The 18,589-nt window shown below is 41.8% G+C and overlaps 1 protein-coding gene across 1 annotated transcript in view; it reads right to left on the bottom strand.

Moving 5' to 3' along the window:
* Positions 1-18,589, bottom strand: part of glra4b (glycine receptor, alpha 4b) — a 41,309-nt gene continuing 22,720 nt past the window's right edge. The window contains exons 7-10 of the mRNA XM_017721897.2: positions 17,462-17,676; positions 12,997-13,155; positions 7,777-7,884; positions 1-2,799 (exon numbers count right to left, since the gene is read on the bottom strand). Of these exons, the coding sequence (XP_017577386.1) occupies positions 2,518-2,799; positions 7,777-7,884; positions 12,997-13,155; positions 17,462-17,676 (764 nt within the window). The 3' untranslated portion in view covers positions 1-2,517. The remainder of the gene's footprint in view (positions 2,800-7,776; positions 7,885-12,996; positions 13,156-17,461; positions 17,677-18,589) is intronic.

Below are 18,589 nucleotides of genomic sequence, written 5' to 3'. Positions count from 1 at the left end.
TCTAGCTAATCAGATGTCTGTAAATATTGTGACATATCAAGTATCACGGTATTATATTGTTGTGCCGTATCGCCCACCTCTTTGTAAAGGTTTTTGCCCGCCTCTTACAGCAGTAATGCAGCACTCACCCAGTTAGATTTGGTGGTTTGAATTCTGAGAAAAGACATCCTTCAGGTCAAGGTAGTAAAACTTGATGAACTGCAAACTCTAGTTAGTGGTGAACCGTTTGAATACGTTTTTGCTCGGTGGCTCACTGGCTTGTCCAATTTGTTAGTCTGATAGTCCTCTGGTTTGAAATGCTGGCTGTACATCTGTACATGTACATTATATGACCTTCATTCCTGTAGCTGCTGACCACTTTTTGCCACCCTCTTTTTTCGAGGGGAAAGGTGGAAAACATCACCTTTTAGCGTTCAAAAAATGTTTTAAACATCAAAAAGGTCTGTAGTTCAGATCGGACCGATCCGATCCATATCAGTATTGGACTAATGTTGATGTAATTTACTGTCGGTTATCGGAAGGACAGGGCCGATCCACTCATCGATCCATATTCCAGTCCATGGTTTGCGCTGGACCATGAACCCGTTGTAAAGTAATATAACATAACATGAAATGTCACAGACCCAGATTTAATTTCACATAAAACGTTGTTTGTTTGGAGATATTTTAGTCTGAAAACACCGAAAAGCAAGGCCGCCCGATGCGTCAAGAGGTGGAAGACCAGCGGCGTCGTACAGCACGACCAGTTTAATCAAGCACCTGCAGAGGTTTCGTGTCAAACAGAGAGCGAAAGAACACAACAAGCTAAAATATAAAGTTGGCAAGAGTTCCTGGACCTTCATGCTAGCTAACAGAGAGGAAGACACCACCTGGCAGCGTTCATTCATTCCAGAACTGGAAAAATGTGGGTCGGCCCGTCACAAGCCTCCCTAATGCAGACCGTTTTTGTTCTACACTGCCATGGTACAGTAAAGATTCTGGGGCTGAATTTTCGGCTGAATGTTCAAAAAATGAACCAACAAGCTGAACCTTGAGAAGTGGAGAAGATTCTGGAGAATTCTGAATAGTTACAGCTGTGTAAAGCACACACATCCAGCTTGTGGGAGGACGTCGGGTCGGTGTGTCCTGGGCATCACACACTCACTGACCTTTTGGTGCTTTCGTATCAGTTTCTACCTCATTGCGTATAAAGTGTAAGATGGAAAAGTCCGTGTTTCATCATCAGAGAATGTCTTGACTGACAGAGGAATCCTGGGAGTGATCGATAGGACATCATGAAAGGAAATGGATTTCATAAAGGGAGCTACAGAATCCTACATGGGAGCCAAACAGAATGTTCAGTTCGGTCTGCTTGCACTCCTAGTGCAGTGGTTTAATCCTTGAGATGTTCAAGCTCCTTTCACATTTCACAGTCTGTGCATTCCTGCACTCTCAGCGTTCTTCCTGCTTCAAAAGAGTCTTATTCTACAATTAGGTGTAGAATTTTTTCCCTGGATGCCCACTTCTAATATTTATGTTTTATGTAGGAATACTTTTTTTTTTCAAATTCATGTTTTATCTGGTCATTTTCCAACCTGTCTTTATGCTTTAGTTTTTACTGGCTGCTTTTAAAAAGCAGTCCAAGCGCCGACGTGTAAGAAACTGTAACGCTTTGGACTGAAATCTTCAGGGGAATCAGAAACCTTACGGATGTCTGGATGCTTTGGAACATACAACAGCTGATCATATGCAAATGAGTGCGTTTACATGCACTTAATAATCAGATCAGATAATCAGAGCAATACTCCAACTTCTTAAATCAGAGTCCGGTCTGGAAATCTGATTAAGAGAGTTGGACTTCATCTCATTAATCAGATCTCTCAGTGAACTCTTACTCTGATTTCTTTCGGATTTCTCAGTTTGCACATGTGTGAAAAACGACTCTGGAAAATAAGCAGCATTGCTGAGGGACAGTAAATCTATGCTTAACGTATTGAAGGATTTAAATATCCGTTGCCATCTAGATGATGCATATTCAAAAAAGTTGCAGCATGAAGTTTTACATTATGTTTACCTAACATCTGTGAGTTTACTGGCTGGTGGTAAAGCAGAAATCTGATTACTGTCTAACTCATGTAGTTTCCCCATTATCTGATTACTCAAGTGCATGTAAACAAGTTGACTGGATTTAAAAATCAGATTTCTGCAGTCATCGGATTATTAAGTGCATGTAAAAGTGCTCAGTGTTTTCATGGTTGTGGCTGAACTACCAGTGGGTCACAGCTTAGCTTCTGCATATGGACTGTATCTACTGAGGAGTGAACGGTGTGTTTTGAAAACACTTCAGGTCATCGAAGGATTCTTCTCCTGATGGCCCCTTTAAATGGTTAAACACCTACGTTCCTCTGACCATCCTGGTGTCCCCTAAGTATTCCGTCCTCAGAACTTGAGGAGCTCTAAGCATCGATGGCATGTCAAGTTGTGAAGTGCGAAAGGGGCTTGTTTATGATGTCCTGTCCTCTGGTCAGCAGCCCTCACTCACAGGACAGCGTGGGGGTCCTCGTGGCGAAGCACTTTGTATGTGAGCCAGTAGAAGACGTTGAAGATGAGGAAGCTGAGGGGGAAGAGGGCGCGGGAGATGGTGTCGATGCGTTTGGCGCGGTCGATGAAACGCCGGCGGATCTCGAAGAGGGCGTGGCCGGGAGGCAAAGCAGCAAATATGGCGGCCGTCTCAGAGAGCGGTCCGTCTCCGGAGAGGAAGGTGTCCAGACCGTATCCGGGAAAGAAGAGATCCTGATTCTGCTGAGCTAGCTGCTCCTCCTGGAAGGACAATCAGAGAAGATCTCAGTACTACAGTGGATTCATGAGGTCGTGCACCATGTGGTTGGTGTCAGGCCCACCCATGTTAAAAACTCTATGCCATGACTATTATGTCCTGTGGTGAACAGCAAGTTTCAAAACAAGATACATTTTGTCCCACATACATTTTCCTCTGAATGTCACTGGATCCCCTGAATTATGAGGTTGTGGAAATATTAATGTTGGTAGCACGCAAGCTAACGCTCACCTCACCAAACCAATCCAAACAAACCAGCTAGTGTTGTCCAATGTAGGTTACGTTGCATTGGCAGTCAGCGGTGGAGAACATCAGGGTGAACTTATGGTTTATATCGTAGTTTTGATGAGTGTGCTCTGTATGTCCAGTGACATACATTTGAAGAATGCATGTAAGACAAAATGTCTGGTACCTTTTTGTTTACTGCACGAAAGAGGATGATGAATGATGCACGACTTCAGAGGTGAGTGACTAGAGACTAGGGCTCAACGGTTAGTCTGTGAAGAAATGTTGAAATGGGTTTTTTATGTCAACACAGTGTTTCCTTTTTAAGAAAGTTCTCTAAAAGTGTTAGAAATAATCACAGTCCTGACAGACTGTAAAACAGAACAGGAACTGTAGGGGGCAATAAGGTTTCTGTTGCCGCACTTCGGTTTACCATCAGCTGTAAAATCTCATGTACTGAGGGACCACCTGACTCGGTCAGCTGCACCAGACGAGGACGCAATCTCAGGGTTTGTGCTACAACAAACTGTGAACCAGTCGGTGCTGCAGCTTTAATGACTAGTATTTTCTAAATCCCTGCACTGTCTGACGGCCGCAGGCATGAGCATAAGGGATGCACATATGAGACAAATTTGACTAACTTTAAATTGGCTTCTTATTCAAATTTTCCATTTCCACATTGAATCGTGCAGCAGTTGCTTTCCGGAGCCTGTACAGGTGCCTGAATGTAACTGCTGCACTATTTAAGGTGGAACGGAAAATTTGAACACAAAGCTGATGAATAACAATCCAACTTAAAGATGCGGAAATTCAGACACGAAACAACATTTGGGTTTTGCCAGGCCTGCAGGGCTAGGGTTTGAAAACAGTCCTGACATTTGTTAATCTACATATCGAACAGTTTGGTTTTTTACTGTTAGTTACTATTAGAGGCCACTGGTTTCCTGTAGGACACCTTTAGATTCCGTTAGGGAAACAGCCAATGTATCTGGAATCATTCCATACCTGTTATACCATGAGACTTCCCACTGTGATATCAACCCATCAGGAAAACACAAAATATCATTACAGTTTATTAGACATCACCAGAAACCAGCAGAAACCTTTAATGGTTTCTGTGAAAGCATTAAGAGCTGCCTAGGGTAAACAGATGTATTATACTGTTTTACAAATCTTTCTCTTTTATAAATACATTTTAAGGAGAAAAACTGATTTGAGTGTTCATGCATTTAGAAAAACCTTCTGGAAAAATGATGTTGGTAGAACTTGCTTGCTGTAGTGTTAGCAGCCATGTTAAACAGGCTTTGCGGCTGTACCATGTCATGATATAATGAAGTGCTTTATTCAGGAGTTCTTTAATGAAATAAGTTACCACAGATTTTATAATCGGTTTCCTCAGGAGACGCTGCTTTGTAGCCTTTAGCTAACTCAGCGTTTCTCAGCTTCAGCAGAGTTTCATGTTATTCCTGCTCTATCACGCCTGACTCAGCTCACAATTAGCTCGTGACTCAGGTGTGTTTTAGTGCTGAGAAAACACAAAACAGCCATGCAGAAGGACCTCGGGCTGTGCAGTGGGGAAATACTGGGTTAGAAGATGCTTCACACCACAATGCTAACCTCGCAAATGCTCAATGAAAAGTGGAAGGTGCAGTTTGTAAAGTCTCCAGCTAGCTTTCCGTCACCGTTAGCGGTGTTAGCACAGTTTGGGTGATGTATTCTTTCAGTCTCTGTGCAGAAAACTAGCTTATACATTTTTTAAATTCCAAAATTTCCAAGAAAGTTTTATGCCATGAAGTGAAATTTAAGTGAATTTAAGAATGGTTAAAAACAGATACTCAAAGGTACGACTGTAGCTTTATGCAACTTGGCAAATTTGATGCAATATCGATTATACATTTTATGAAGGAATATGGATTATTTTTAACAAAATACATCATGTGGAGGCATTTTCCAACAAATATTAATGCCTTGGTGTGAAATCTATAGGAGATTATGAATGGTCAAACACACACACACAAGACTATGGTCTTTCATATTTTGGCAAAATTGATGCAATAATAAATGTGTATTCTCTTAAAGTAATTTAATATATTTGGACAAAATCCATCATGTGGAGTCATTTTCCAACAAATTTTGATGTCTTAGTGTGAAATTGAAAGGAATTGATAAATGGTCAAAACGCATACAGAAGGGTGAGACAATAGCCTTCTGAATTTTTGGAAATATGGTACAATATTGATTGTTAAATTTGAGAAGGAATTTTAATATTTTTGGACAAAATACATCATGTACAGACATTTTCTAACAAATATTAATGCCCTGGTGTGAAATTCAAAGGACATTATAAATGGTCAAAAATCACACACTGTAATGTATTTTGCCATGCATTTTGGCAAGTTTGGTGCAATAAGGAATGTCCATTTACTGAAGGAATATGGATTTCTGGACAAAACACATCCCATATAGGGATTTTCCAACAAATTTTGATGCCTTGGAATAAGATTTAACAGAATACATGAACAGTGAAAAGACATACGAAGGTAAGACTACAGAATTACATTTTCTACCAAATGTGGTGCAATATTGATTGTAAAATTTAAGAAGGACTTACATTTTTTTGGCCGAAATACATCATTTGGAGGCATTTACCAACAAATTTTGATGCCTTGGAGTAAAATTTAAGGGAGATTATGCATTCTCAAAAAACACAAACCAAGGTAAAACTATAGCCTTATGCATTTTGGCAGATTTGGTGTAATATTGATTGTAAAATTTAAGAAGGAATTTTATTTTTGGTAACCAAAATACATCATGTATAGACGTTTTCCAACAAAGTTGGATGCCTTGGAGTGAAATTTAAGGAAGATTATGAACTGTCAACAAACGCACATGAAGGTAAGACTATAGCCTTACCTATTTTGATTTTTTTTTTAATTGTGCAATATTGAATGTAAAATTGAAGAAGAATTACATTTTTTTGACCATTCATGAATTCCCTTTAAATTTACTTCAAGGCATCAAAATTTGTTGGAAAATGCCTTTACATGATGTATTTTGGGAAATACTGGGTTAGACAAACCACAATGCTAACCTCGCAAATGCTGAATGAAAAGTGGAAGGTGCAGTTTGTAAAGTCTCCAGCTAGCTTTCCGTCACCGTTAGCGGTGTTAGCACAGTTTGGGTGATGTATTCTTTCAGTCTCTGTGCTTATAACTATAACTATAACTAGCTTATAAAAGATAAACTAGGAAACAATGGATGTGAATCTGTGGAGCTGGAGGCTAACGCTAGCATTCAGAGCTGTGGTGGAGAAGAAGAGCAGTGTTGGCGGAAGGAGAGACTGGGTTGGAAAGTGGCTGCAGGGTGTTGTTCTAATCACTGATTATGAAGCTCCCGGCCATCTTTATAATCACTCGTTGAGGCATTTGTCATGAGAAGCTGACACAGCACGACACATCAGCGAGGCATCTGTGTGTAGTGTATGACTCTATGAGTGTGCACTACATGCGGTGTGTATGGGGTTTCATAGTGTGTGTGTGAGAGAAAGAGAATCGGTTGACTGACCGTACCAGAGCCTTGTACCCTGAGTCATGTTAGCCTTTATTGGCCTTTTTCACAAGTGACCTGGTTTTGACCAAAGGGCAGTTCATATCTGAATGCTTTTAATATACAGCATCTGCTCTGTTGCTAGAACAGCTCATTAGTGAAAAGAGGCAACTGGACACACAGCAAAAAGCACGTTACCACAATTTCACAACTCATGGGCTCACAATGATCAGGTAACTAGCTAACATCTAAAAATGGCCATATCAACTGATCAGTGCTGTCTTCCTACGTCTTCAACTCAGCTGTGAGATTTCCAGCTTGCTAGTTCTTTGTGTTTGCTGAGATTAGTTGACCGCCTGGCTGGTCAATTTACTTTCTATTTCTGTAAATGAACAACAGCAAAGTTACAACACAGAATAAGTTTTTATGCATTTCATCATTTGTTTTTTCAAAAACAAGTATAAACAAGTGCATTTTAGCTTTTTGTGGTGTAATATAGATGGTTAGGGTTAGCATTAGTACCTATACCACTCTTTACTACACTGCCAGGTGGACAATTGCCAATAGTGTTTGCTTTTTGGGTACCAAGATTGAAATATAAACTCGTTGTGCATTAAAGCAGCAATAATATTGTTGAGATTTGCTAAAACTAAAAGGACAATAGGAACCAGGCTAGGCCTCCACGTGATGTATTTTGTCCAAAAAACACCATATTCCTTCATCAGATACACATTCCCTAATGCACCAAACTTGTAAGAGCCTCAAATAATTCAAGTCAGGGGTGTCAGTTTGGGATTTTTTAAACCACATTAACCGTCTTTACATAAGACGTAAACTTTACTTAACATCTCAAAAATAAGGTCTGACTCGATGAGCTCAAACATTATACAGATGAATGTATGATGACAAAAGTAAATAATTCACTCAAATCTTCAGAAAATGTGTGCTTCACCAAGTTTTGACCAAGTTCTCTTTGAATTCTCGTTCAACGCGCTCATCAGATTCATCCACTCAAGGGTCTGAAGCAAATAACATGATTTCCCACATGTTGCGTAAAATTGCGCATTTCCACCAAAGAGGTCTCCAAATCCCCCAAATTCACATAGTGCAGCTATAATCTGATGTTTTGGTTTCTGAGGTTAAGGTTAGTGTTGAGTAAGGTGTGTGTGTGTGTGTGTGTGTGTGTGTACCCGTGCACAGGCGCTGCATTGGCGTTGAGTGTTCCTGCAGGACGTTGTGTTGCCTGTAACATCGTTGTTCTTGCCTTTCGCCTCGGCTGCCCCGAGCTGACCTGAAGCCTGAACAACACACACACACGCACCTTTAGTAAGAAACAGCCATAACACATCATTTATTCACACAGTACAATTATTCTTCCACCTCCTCTCCACTCAACACACACGCACACGCACACACACACACACACACAGCTCTGAATCGAGGTCACTGTGTACCCCAACACACACACACACTCATACACAGAGAATTGAAGATGACTCCTCACTTTGCTGATGCATCAGCTGGTCTTCAGAGTCCCAGAGCAGCACAGCCAACCTCACATGTTCAAACACACGAATACAGACTGCAGCTACAAACTAGCCCCTCAAACGGGTAAAATATTAAAGGTATTTAAAATGTTCACCACACAGAAAGGAAACCTGTTCATTAACTGGTTTTTTTCCTCATGTATTTTGAAGTTTTCCTCATGTATTTTTGTCATGGCCTGGATGGCAAAGAAGAAAATAGAGTTTAAAAACTCAAAACCAAACGCTTTGCAACGAGGACGTCACTATTTAATGGTCATTATCATGGAAGCTCCTTATGTATGATGGACATTATGCTGTAAAAGGCCTTTAAAGCTCTGGGCAGTAAGCACTTATTTGTTCAAAAATAACTAACATGCAAAAAATACAAATAAACAAATAGTGACTTCACGGTGGTTCTACTCGAGTAACTCAAGTATTCACAGTTACCAACTAATACTGGCTATATATGAACAATCCTTTACATTAAATCAGATGTGCTGCTTATGAATTCACAGTGTAATTCCACAGACTTTCTGCGTAATTCAATGGTTGAAATGTAAAGAAAGTGGATTGATGTGTAGAGAAATCAACTCACTGTCTTCACAGTGGTGGTGATGGGAACCAGGGGTCCCCATGACTACAAAACAAATACAGACATGTAATTTACTATCGAGAACCACCAGTGAACCTTTAAAGGTCTTATGAGTTTTATATGGAATATTGTTGATATAAAATAGTGGAAAATCTGGAAAAACAAGTTTTTTTTGGGGGGGGGGGGGGCTTTGTTGCCTCACAACACCCTGCTTGTACCTCTCCACTGTTAATTTGATCAATAACAGTGTATTTAGATCCACGTCTTGGAATATCATATAATAAGCATCACCAGTTAAGGACGTAGGTGTGCGTGTGTGGGAACACATTCCGGGAGGTGAAAAAAACATCACATCCTGCATAGTGTACGCTAATGATAGCATTTCGCTAGCTGTGGTGATGTCACTCTGTTCCATGACTCTCTGGAAAACACCAATTCCCAGAGTTCCCTTGGTGATCATGTGACTGTCACACCACCATCCACAGCCAATCGTCATTGCCCTTTACCTGAACAGTAATCTGACACACCTGTTTTGTTTGTTAGATCTTTGCGAGGTGTTTCCTCTTGTGGGTGGATTTTACCACAGTTCAGAGCCAACAGTTAAGCCGGTTGCCCCGAGGTGTGTATTGTCATTTTTGAGATCAGGTCTGACACCATAAACTATTCTACTTTTTCATTTGCTAGAAGAAAACGACAAATTTATATATTAAACATTCTTCTTTTCCAATTTGCATGAGTTTTGTTGTTTTTGTTTTATTTGCCTCTGAGTCTCTGACATTTCTGCTTTGTGTATGGTTTGTGTGTGTGTGTGTGTGTGTGTGTGTGTGTGTGTGTGTGTGTGTGTGTGTGTGTGTGTGTGAGTGAGTGAGAGAGAGAGAGAGAGAGAGAGAGACAGACAGACAGACAAAGCCCTTTCTATGCCCAGAGGAAAGTGTGTTTCTTACTGGGAGATGTGTTCGGTTCAGAGGGTGTGTGTGTGTGTGTGTGTGTGTGTGTGTGTGTGTGTGTGAGTGTGTGTGTGTGGGTGCATATTGTGTACAGGTCAGTGCTTGGTGAGTAAGAATGTAAGGAATCAGACAGTAGAGAAATTCCCATCCACCTACATTATGTGAATTTTAAAAATGACAAAAATTCAGAAAAATGCCTAAATACCTGCATGGATGAGATGAAAAGACCTGGTTTATTGATAAAGGCAATACACTGAGTGTGTTTACCTTACATAATACTTAATAATCCGATCACAATCAATCCTGCAGTTATTTGACTGAGCTGGATTTTAGCTCAGTAATCAGATTTCTCAGTGTGGAAACTAAAGACATGCTTGACGAAATGAAGGATTTAAATATTCTTCACCTTCTAAATGATGTATGTCCATATTTTCAGGAAAAGTGACGTCTTCTGTGAGTTTATTGGCTGGTTACAACGCAGAGATCTGTCTGCCCACTGTCTGATTCCTCAAGTGCATGTAAGCGCATTTATCTGAGTACTGACAAAATCTGGTTTTCTGCAGTTCCCATATTATTAGATTCATGTAAACGCACTCAGTGTGGTGGGAATGAAAGGCATGTATTTCCGCTCCATCTAACAATTACAGGCATAGCAACAAAGGAAAACCACTGGCTTGGTCTCAAACTGCACTTGCCGTACTTAACACTACATCACTAGCACTAGAATTACATGCAGTTTAGTATGATTGTATGTGAACTGAGACACAGCCATTAGCAATACACTTGGACTGACATTCGCTGGGGTTCACTAGGTGACAGCAAACTGTGACCGCGACTTCAGCCCTCATTAAACGGGTCACTATTCACGCCACTCGACATCTCTGACCTGTTAACATACAATCACATTAGGAAGTGTCAACCCACTAATGTCGCTGCAAGTCTGTCTGTTGTGAATGTGTTTGAGGCGGCTCCTGTTGGCACACGTGGCCGTTTATACTGTGCAGCTTCTAACAAGCAAATGAAAACGTACTTTACTTTCCATGTAAAAGTAATGTAAATATATTAATATATATATATAATATATATATACACATTTTCAAATTATGTCAAAAACTGAAAATCAACAAAAATACGAGATACAAGGTTTTGTTCCAACAGCAGATATATATATATATATATATATATATATAATCATGCATCCAGAACGACAAGTAAGTTTTAATCGTGTCGCAGTGGTGGGTGAATATTGTGTGAGCAGTTCTACTGTTAGTGCAGTAGCCTGGGCGGGGAATCGAACCCCAGTCGGCTGCGTGAAGCTACAGTTTAGTTTAAAATATAAACTGTGGAAGAAGTTTCCAGGTTTCTCTTCTGGTTTTGTGAAATACTATTGGGAATAGGAATGAAAAGTTGAAGAGCAGAGGCTCAGTTTCATTCCTGCTTCATCATCTTTTATTTGAAAAATATCGCTGCTGTCAGGAAAAAACCTCGTATCTCCATTTTTGACATGTTTTTGAATAATTTGAATGTACCTGTTGTTCTTTAAGTTGTGTGCAAGTTTCGAGTGGACCAAAAACAATATCGCAAAATTACCTGGAAGAAACTCTGGTTCCATTGACTTGCATTGAAAATAGAGCATGTTTCTTGCTTCTCTTGTAAAGTTACCATTTCTTGTTATCAGGTTTTTGTCAATGCTTTTTTTTCTATCGATAAACCAACTCTTTCATCTCATTCATGCATATTTTTTGTGATATATATTTTTTTCTTCCATTTCTTTTCCATCCTGCTTTTTTTATGCACATATTCCAAATTTGCTGAAGTAAGTGAACGGAAAACCCTGTGTGTATGTGCTGCTGTGCTGCTGTTACGCATGCTTGCCTGCATGTGCCTAACAAAGCTGCTCTGGGGCAGGTAAAGGCAACACAGCTCCACCTGCTCACACACACAGACACACGTACACACTCTCCCCCAGTGGGCTGGCATGCCCTGCAGGAGGATGGAGGGATGATGCGGGGGAGAGGAGTGGAGGAGAGATTATTTCTGCTTTCTGCTCTCTCGGGCTGCCAGTCCCAGAGCAAAGGAGTCTCTAAAATTCCAACATTTTTTACCAACACTTCCAGAATCGTCTTTCTGACATGCAGAGTCTAGAGGATTTCGTGTTCTCTGAACACCTTCGCTGCTGTCTTGAGCAAATTCGAGAAGTCAAGCAGTTGGAACAAAATCCTGGGAAGGGATTTTGGACCTGGATTACCCTCAGAGAAACCTTCGGAAAGAAAAGGTTCTCTATAAAAAAACCTAAAGGGCTCAATTCATGAAAACTGTCCTTGTTTTTTAAAGAAAGGTTGATGTAAGATGTATATATTAAATATATTATTCCCTCTTCAGTTTGTCCATATATAGAAACTAAGCTGCGAAAAACAGTCCCTTTTATGAAAATACATCATGGTTGCAATGTAATGACCACAACCACATATTACCGCCCATTCTGCCATGGCAGTCTAGTCCCGCTTATTCAGCCTACAGCTGGTAGCCCCACCCATTCCTAATAAGGTGATGTGGAATGTTATTCTTCCGGACAGCCTGCAGCAGAGTTACTGGAGTGGAAGATGTGGGAACCTGATTAAATGTCGTGCTGTTCCTGGCTGTCAGGAAGCAAATAGATCACCTCAGTCTTCCAAAGAATCCGCACATCCAAAAGGAGCTAAATGCTTTGCTCCACATTTCATTCCACATTTTTCCAAGAGGCCCAGAGTGCTTTTTAAACGAGGCACAGAAACAGGGTGGCCAATCAGCACAGAGCTAATTTACGCATATCAGTCTTAAAGGCAATGTAACAAAAACAGCCAGCTTCATTCTAAAGGATGGATAGAGGTTTTAAAAACAGTCTATTTTTATTTCAGTTTAAATAAAACCAAATATATTCATTTCTCTCAAAAATGCTAAACTACAATAAAGTGCGAGGAAAAATATCGGCCCTTTAAGAAAATACTGTACTTGACTCTGATGCAAGACCCCAGAAGCACTCACACTGCCTTTAGTAGAGAGAGTTCCACAGTTGTATGACTTCCTTAGCCAAGAGGGGAAAGAAAACGTGGCAATTTGCTTTGGCCTATATTTCCATGGCTGACGGAATACTGGATCGTGCAGATGTGGGATTCTGTAGAAGCGTTATGGCATGGCAGAGCAGCCAAATGCTCTCGAGAGACAGACAACTAGAATGGCTCTCTTCCCAGGGCAATAGGGGGTGGGGGGTCTACAGAAGACAGACGTGCATGTGAACAGCCCACAGGTGTGTGTGTGTGTGTGTGTGTGTGTGTGTGTGTGTGTGTGTGTGTGTGTGTTACTCACAGCTCGCTGCCGCTGTTCCTCACGTAGTCTCCTCCTCAATCTGAAGAACTCTTTGTGTTGCCGAGAGACGAAGTTTACGGCGGCATATTCCAACAATGCAGCAAAAACAAACAGCAAACACACCGCCATCCAGATATCGATGGCTTTCACATACGACACCTGTAACAAAGTATTAATCACACAATTATAACTACAAGAACTATAGCAATACAGTTCATCACACTGTCTCGTTCAAGGCGAGCAAACAATACTTCCAACACACATATAGAAAGATTATCTAAGCCACTTATCCTCATGGGTCGTGGGGGTGCCAGAGCCTGTCACAGTGTTCGTTGGCCAGAAGGCAGGAAACACCCTGTACAGGTCGCCAGTCCATCACAGGGCATATGAGCACAAGAGGTAGTTGAGCCCAGTTTGCAGTAAAGAGCGGTAGTACAGGCAACATTCAGGCCTGAGGCCTTTTCCACACATGCCTCTGTGTGGTGGCAGCAACCCGGCAGCATGAGCGCTATAGCTTGAGCATGCCGGCCTTTCATACACAGTGTCTGAACTGTGGAGCAGCAAGAAAGCTATACAGACATTCCTTTTTCCAGAATAATAAAATAGCATTTCAATTAAAATATAACTTATAGTATATCTGTTTATCCTCGACAGCATTCTGACTAGACAGACCAAATCTGTTTGCAGCACAGAATGTTTAACTAGCATTCCAACACAAGTTACATTAAAATAGCAAATAGTCCAACAGCTTAAGAACGTTTCTCAACGTGCAACAGCAGGAATTTAGGGATTTCATCATCTACAGTCCATAATATCATCAGAAGATTCAGAGAATCTGGAGAAATCTCTGCAGGTAAGCGGCAAGGCAGAAAACCAACACTGAATGCCCGTGACCTTCGACCCCTCAGGCGGCGCTGCATTAAAAACCCACATCATTCTGTAACGGATATTCCCACATGGGCTCAGGAACACTTCAGAAAACCACTGTCAGTGAACTCAGTTCGTCGCTCCGTCTACAAGTGTAAGTTAAAACTCTGCCATGCAAAGCGAAGCCACATATCAACACCACCCAGAAACGCCGCCGGCTTCTCTGGGCCGAGCTCATCTGAGATGGACTGACTCAGAGTGGAAAAGTGTCCTGTGGTCTGACGCGTCCACATTTCACACTGTTTCTGGAAATCATGGACGTCGTGTCCTCCGGGCCAAAGAGGAAAAGGACTGTCCGGATTGTTATCAGAGCAAAGTTCAAAAGCCAGCATCTCTGATGGTGTGGGGGGTGTTAGTGCCCATGGCAGGGGTAACCTGCACATCTGTGAAGGCCCCATTAATGCTGAAAGGTCCATACAGGTTTTGGAGCAACATCTGCTGCCATCCAAGCAGCGTCTTTTTCAGGGACGTCCTGCTTATTTCAGCGAGACGATGCCGAGCCACATTCTGCACGTGTTACAACAGTGTGGCTTCGTAGTAAAAGAGTGCGGGTACTAGACTGACCTGCCTGCAGTCCAGACCGTCTCCCATTGAAAATGTGTGGCGCTTTATGAAGCTCAAAATACGACAGTGGAGACCCCGGACTGCTGAGCAGCTGAAGCTGGACATCAAGCAGGAATGGGAAAGAATTCCACCTACAAAGCTTCAACAATCCGTGTCCTCAGTTCCCAAACGCTTATTGAGTGTTAAAGGAAAGGTGATGTAACTCAGTGGGAAACACGCCCCTGTCCCAACTTCTCTGGAACGTGTTGCAGGCATCAAATTCAAAATGAGTGAATATTTGCAAAAAACAATGAAGTTTATCCGTTTGAACATTAAATATCTCGTCTGTGTAGTGGATTCAATTGAACAGAGGTTGAAAGGGATTTGCAAATCATCGAATTCTGTTTTTATGTTTTACACAACGTCCCAACTTCACTGGAATTGGGGTTGTAGATAGACAGATAGAACTTTATTGATCCCGGAGTGAAATTGCGGTGTTTCAGTAGCAACACATAATTACACATAAGCTTACATAAACCCTGCAGAATAACACAAAATAGAAATAAATCTAGACAAAAGTCAAAGTACAAGAGAAATAAAATAAAGTATAAAGGTATAGCTATTTACATATTCACATGGCATAGCATATATATAGCATAGACTGTATTTTTTGCTGTATTTGTATTTTACTGTACAGGCACTGGGTGGTATGAGGTAGTCTAACAGCACATATTATAGACATCACTAACTCTGAGCTGCATCTGTATTGTAGCATGAAGTGCAGTTACAGTGTCATTACAGTAACAGTTGTGATGTATTACAGTGTGTATGAATGGGAGGAGAGATACAGTGATGTGGTTCAGCACAGATCAGACAGCAGGAGATCAGTGCCGTCTCTGCAGTAGAGAGAGCTGCTGTAGAGCCGTATAGCAGTGGGTAAGAAAGATCTCACACGGCCTCTTTTGCACAGCGCAGCTGTAACAGTCGGCCACTGAATGAGCTTCTCCGTTCATCCAGTGCAGATTGCAGGGGGTGTGATGTGCTGTCCGAGATGGCTAACAGCTTGCTGAGCATCCTCAACAAGGCTTATTTCCCCTCTGGCTTATTTCAGAGTATTACCACACATGGCATGAAGGAAAAACAATCTAGATCTGTTCTTTAAATGCTGCGCCTCTTCAGTGCAGCATCTGGGACACTCTGCCGCTTCGTATGCGCAGCCTGTGTGACCGGTTAACACAGTCGACACAGCATGTGTGAATCCGGCCTTACAGTGGCTGCTGCTACTGTTTTCAGCAATGCGATCTACATTTGCCCACATCTGTAGATAACAGTAGGTGTCAGAAACTACGTAAGCAAGTCTATTCAAGCCTCTAAGCTCCAGTGCAAAACCTAAGAAGCAAACTTCAGACAGCAAACACTTTGGCGGATTGATTTCATATGAAGAAAGAGAGAAATTGTGTTAATTAAAAAAATATCCAAGTCAATTTCCATTCCACCAGCAGAATGGCCACAAGGGGGCATGTGGAAAAAGCCTATCTTGTAGATTTCCAGCTTTGGGCAGCTTTGCATTACATGTATTCCTGAATTGCTGTAATAATAACAAAATTCTTTAGTTTTAAGGAAAAAGGGTTAGAACTTTTCCTATAAATTAAATGAATGTAAAATTGCTGTTAACACCTCACTACACTTTAATTTCAGTACACGTTCTGAGCCAGTAGAAGAGCAAACACGCTGTCTTCCAGATAATTTTAGCTTTTACGTAGAACAACCCCACATCAGAGTTAATACATACAGAATTAATTATATAGAGATATTAAATATTTACTGTACACCTAAAATCTGAGCTACACATGCAGCCATGCATATTAGGACTCTATATAGGACACATACGGCACACACATGCACATATTCCCTTCATGCAGTGAGACGTTAACCCTAATCATACTGATGACACTCTTATCTGCAGTGACTTAAAGATGCCAGTTCAAGGACAAACCCCTCAGAGCAGAATGGGCATTACGTGTTGAGCTGAGGGCAGCAGCTAAATGCTATCAGCTACAATCAAAGCCATGACCTACTGAATTATAACTGAGTTCTCTGAGCAATGGACTAATAACCCCCACAACGCATTACTGGATGGATGGATGAGTGAAGAAGATAAGGGATTGATAAGATCATTGAAGAATCAATAAGATGGTTGGTTGGCTGTATGGATGGTTGGATAAAAAGAAAAGTGGATGGAGGAATGGATAGGTGGATGGAAGGATGGTTGACTAAATGCCCTTTGGTTACAGTACAGTAGATGGAGGGATGGATGAAAGGACAGATGAATAGATGGAATGTTGCATGGGCCGACTGATTGAAAGGTGGATAAGTAAAAAGATGTTTTAATAAAAACATTGAAGGTCAAACAAATGAGTGGAGAAAACAGGGGATGCATGGGTCAATTGGTAGACGTCTGGATGGCTTGATGGCTGGGTGGATGGTTAAGTTGATGGATGAAAAGAAGAGTGGAAGAAGAAGTGAGCTGTGATGAATGGAAGGACGTTTAATGGACGCATGGGTGAATACATGCTCTCTGGGTACAGTGCTGTGGTGTATGGAGGGATGCATGGACAGACTGGTGGATAAACAGAAGGAAGTATGTAGAAATGAAGTGATCTGAAAGTGATTTGATCAGTAAGTTCTGAATGGATGGATGGATTGATAGATGGATAATTGGAGAAAATAGGGGATTGAAAGAATCATGAGTGTTCAGGGTCACTATAGTAGTGATGCTCTGAATAGATGCATGAATGGATGGATGCACGGATGGAGAAGTGATTTAATATTCATAACCCACTTTGGTCAGTGAAGCTGTGCAGCCCAAGCCATAAGTGGTCACGGTAGGCAGAGATGCTGTGGATGGATGGATGGATGGATGGATGGATGGATGGATGGATGGATGGATGGATGGAAGGAATTATGAAAATGTGATTTAATATTCATACCCCACCTTGGGCAGTGAAGCTCTAGAGCCCGAGCTCTGAGTGGCCATGGTCAGTACGGTGGTGATACCCAGCCCCACTCGGGCTGGTGCAGCATCCATGTTGATCCAGAAGGAGACCCAGGACAGGATGACGGTCAGCAGGCTGGGGATGTACATCTGGATCAGATAATAACCCATCTGCCTCTCCAGGTGGAACTTTACCTCAATACAGGTGAACTTACCTGCAAGAAACATACACGGACAACTGACTGGTACAATACTTTTCAAGTTTTCTTACGATTATTCAGATGTTTGGTCCTCACAAAGGGCTAAATACAAGACACATCCTCTCTCACACACACACTATATTGCCAAAAGTATTTGCTTGTCTGTCTTCACATGCAAATTAACTTGAGTGTGATCCCATTCTTAATCCACAGGGTTTAATATTATGTTTGCCACCCTTTGCCGATATAACAGCTTCAACTCTTCTGGGAAGGCTTTCCACAAGGGTTAGGAGTGTATTTCCAGGAATTTCTGGCCGTTCTTCCAGAAACGCAATTGTGAGGTCAACCACTGATGTTGGACGAGAAGGCCTGGCTCACAGTCTCCGCTCTAATTCATCCCAAAGGTGTTCTATGGGGTTGAGGTCAGGACTCTGTGAAGCTCCGTCAAGTTCTTCTACACCAAACTGGCTCATCCACGTCTTTATGGACCTGCTTTGTGCGCTGGTGCTCAGTCATGTTGGAGCAGGAAGGGGCCGTCCCCAAACTGTTCCCACAAAGTTGGGAGCGTGAAATTGTCCAAAATCTCTTGGAGCTGAAGCTTTAAGAGTTCCTTTCACTGGAACTAAGGGGCCGAGCCCAACTCCTGAAAAACAGCCCCACACCATGATCCCCCCTCCACCAAACTTTACACTCGGCACAATGCAGTCAGACAAGTACCGTCTCCTGGCAACTGCCAAACCCAGACTCGTCCATCGGATTTCCAGACGGAGAAGCGTGATTGGTCACTCCAGAGAACACGTCTCCACTGCTCTAGAGTCCAGTGGCGGCGCTTTTCTCCACTGCATTCCACGCTTTGCACTGCGCTTGGTGATGTAAGGCTTGGATGCAGCTGCTCGGCCATGGAAACCCATTCCATGAAGCTCTCTAC

Source organism: Pygocentrus nattereri, chromosome 23 (genome assembly GCF_015220715.1).
Source record: "Pygocentrus nattereri isolate fPygNat1 chromosome 23, fPygNat1.pri, whole genome shotgun sequence".
Taxonomy (NCBI): Eukaryota; Metazoa; Chordata; class Actinopteri; order Characiformes; family Serrasalmidae; genus Pygocentrus; species Pygocentrus nattereri.
Note: the sequence above shows the minus strand (reverse complement) of the source record. Positions and strands in the feature narration are given on the sequence as shown.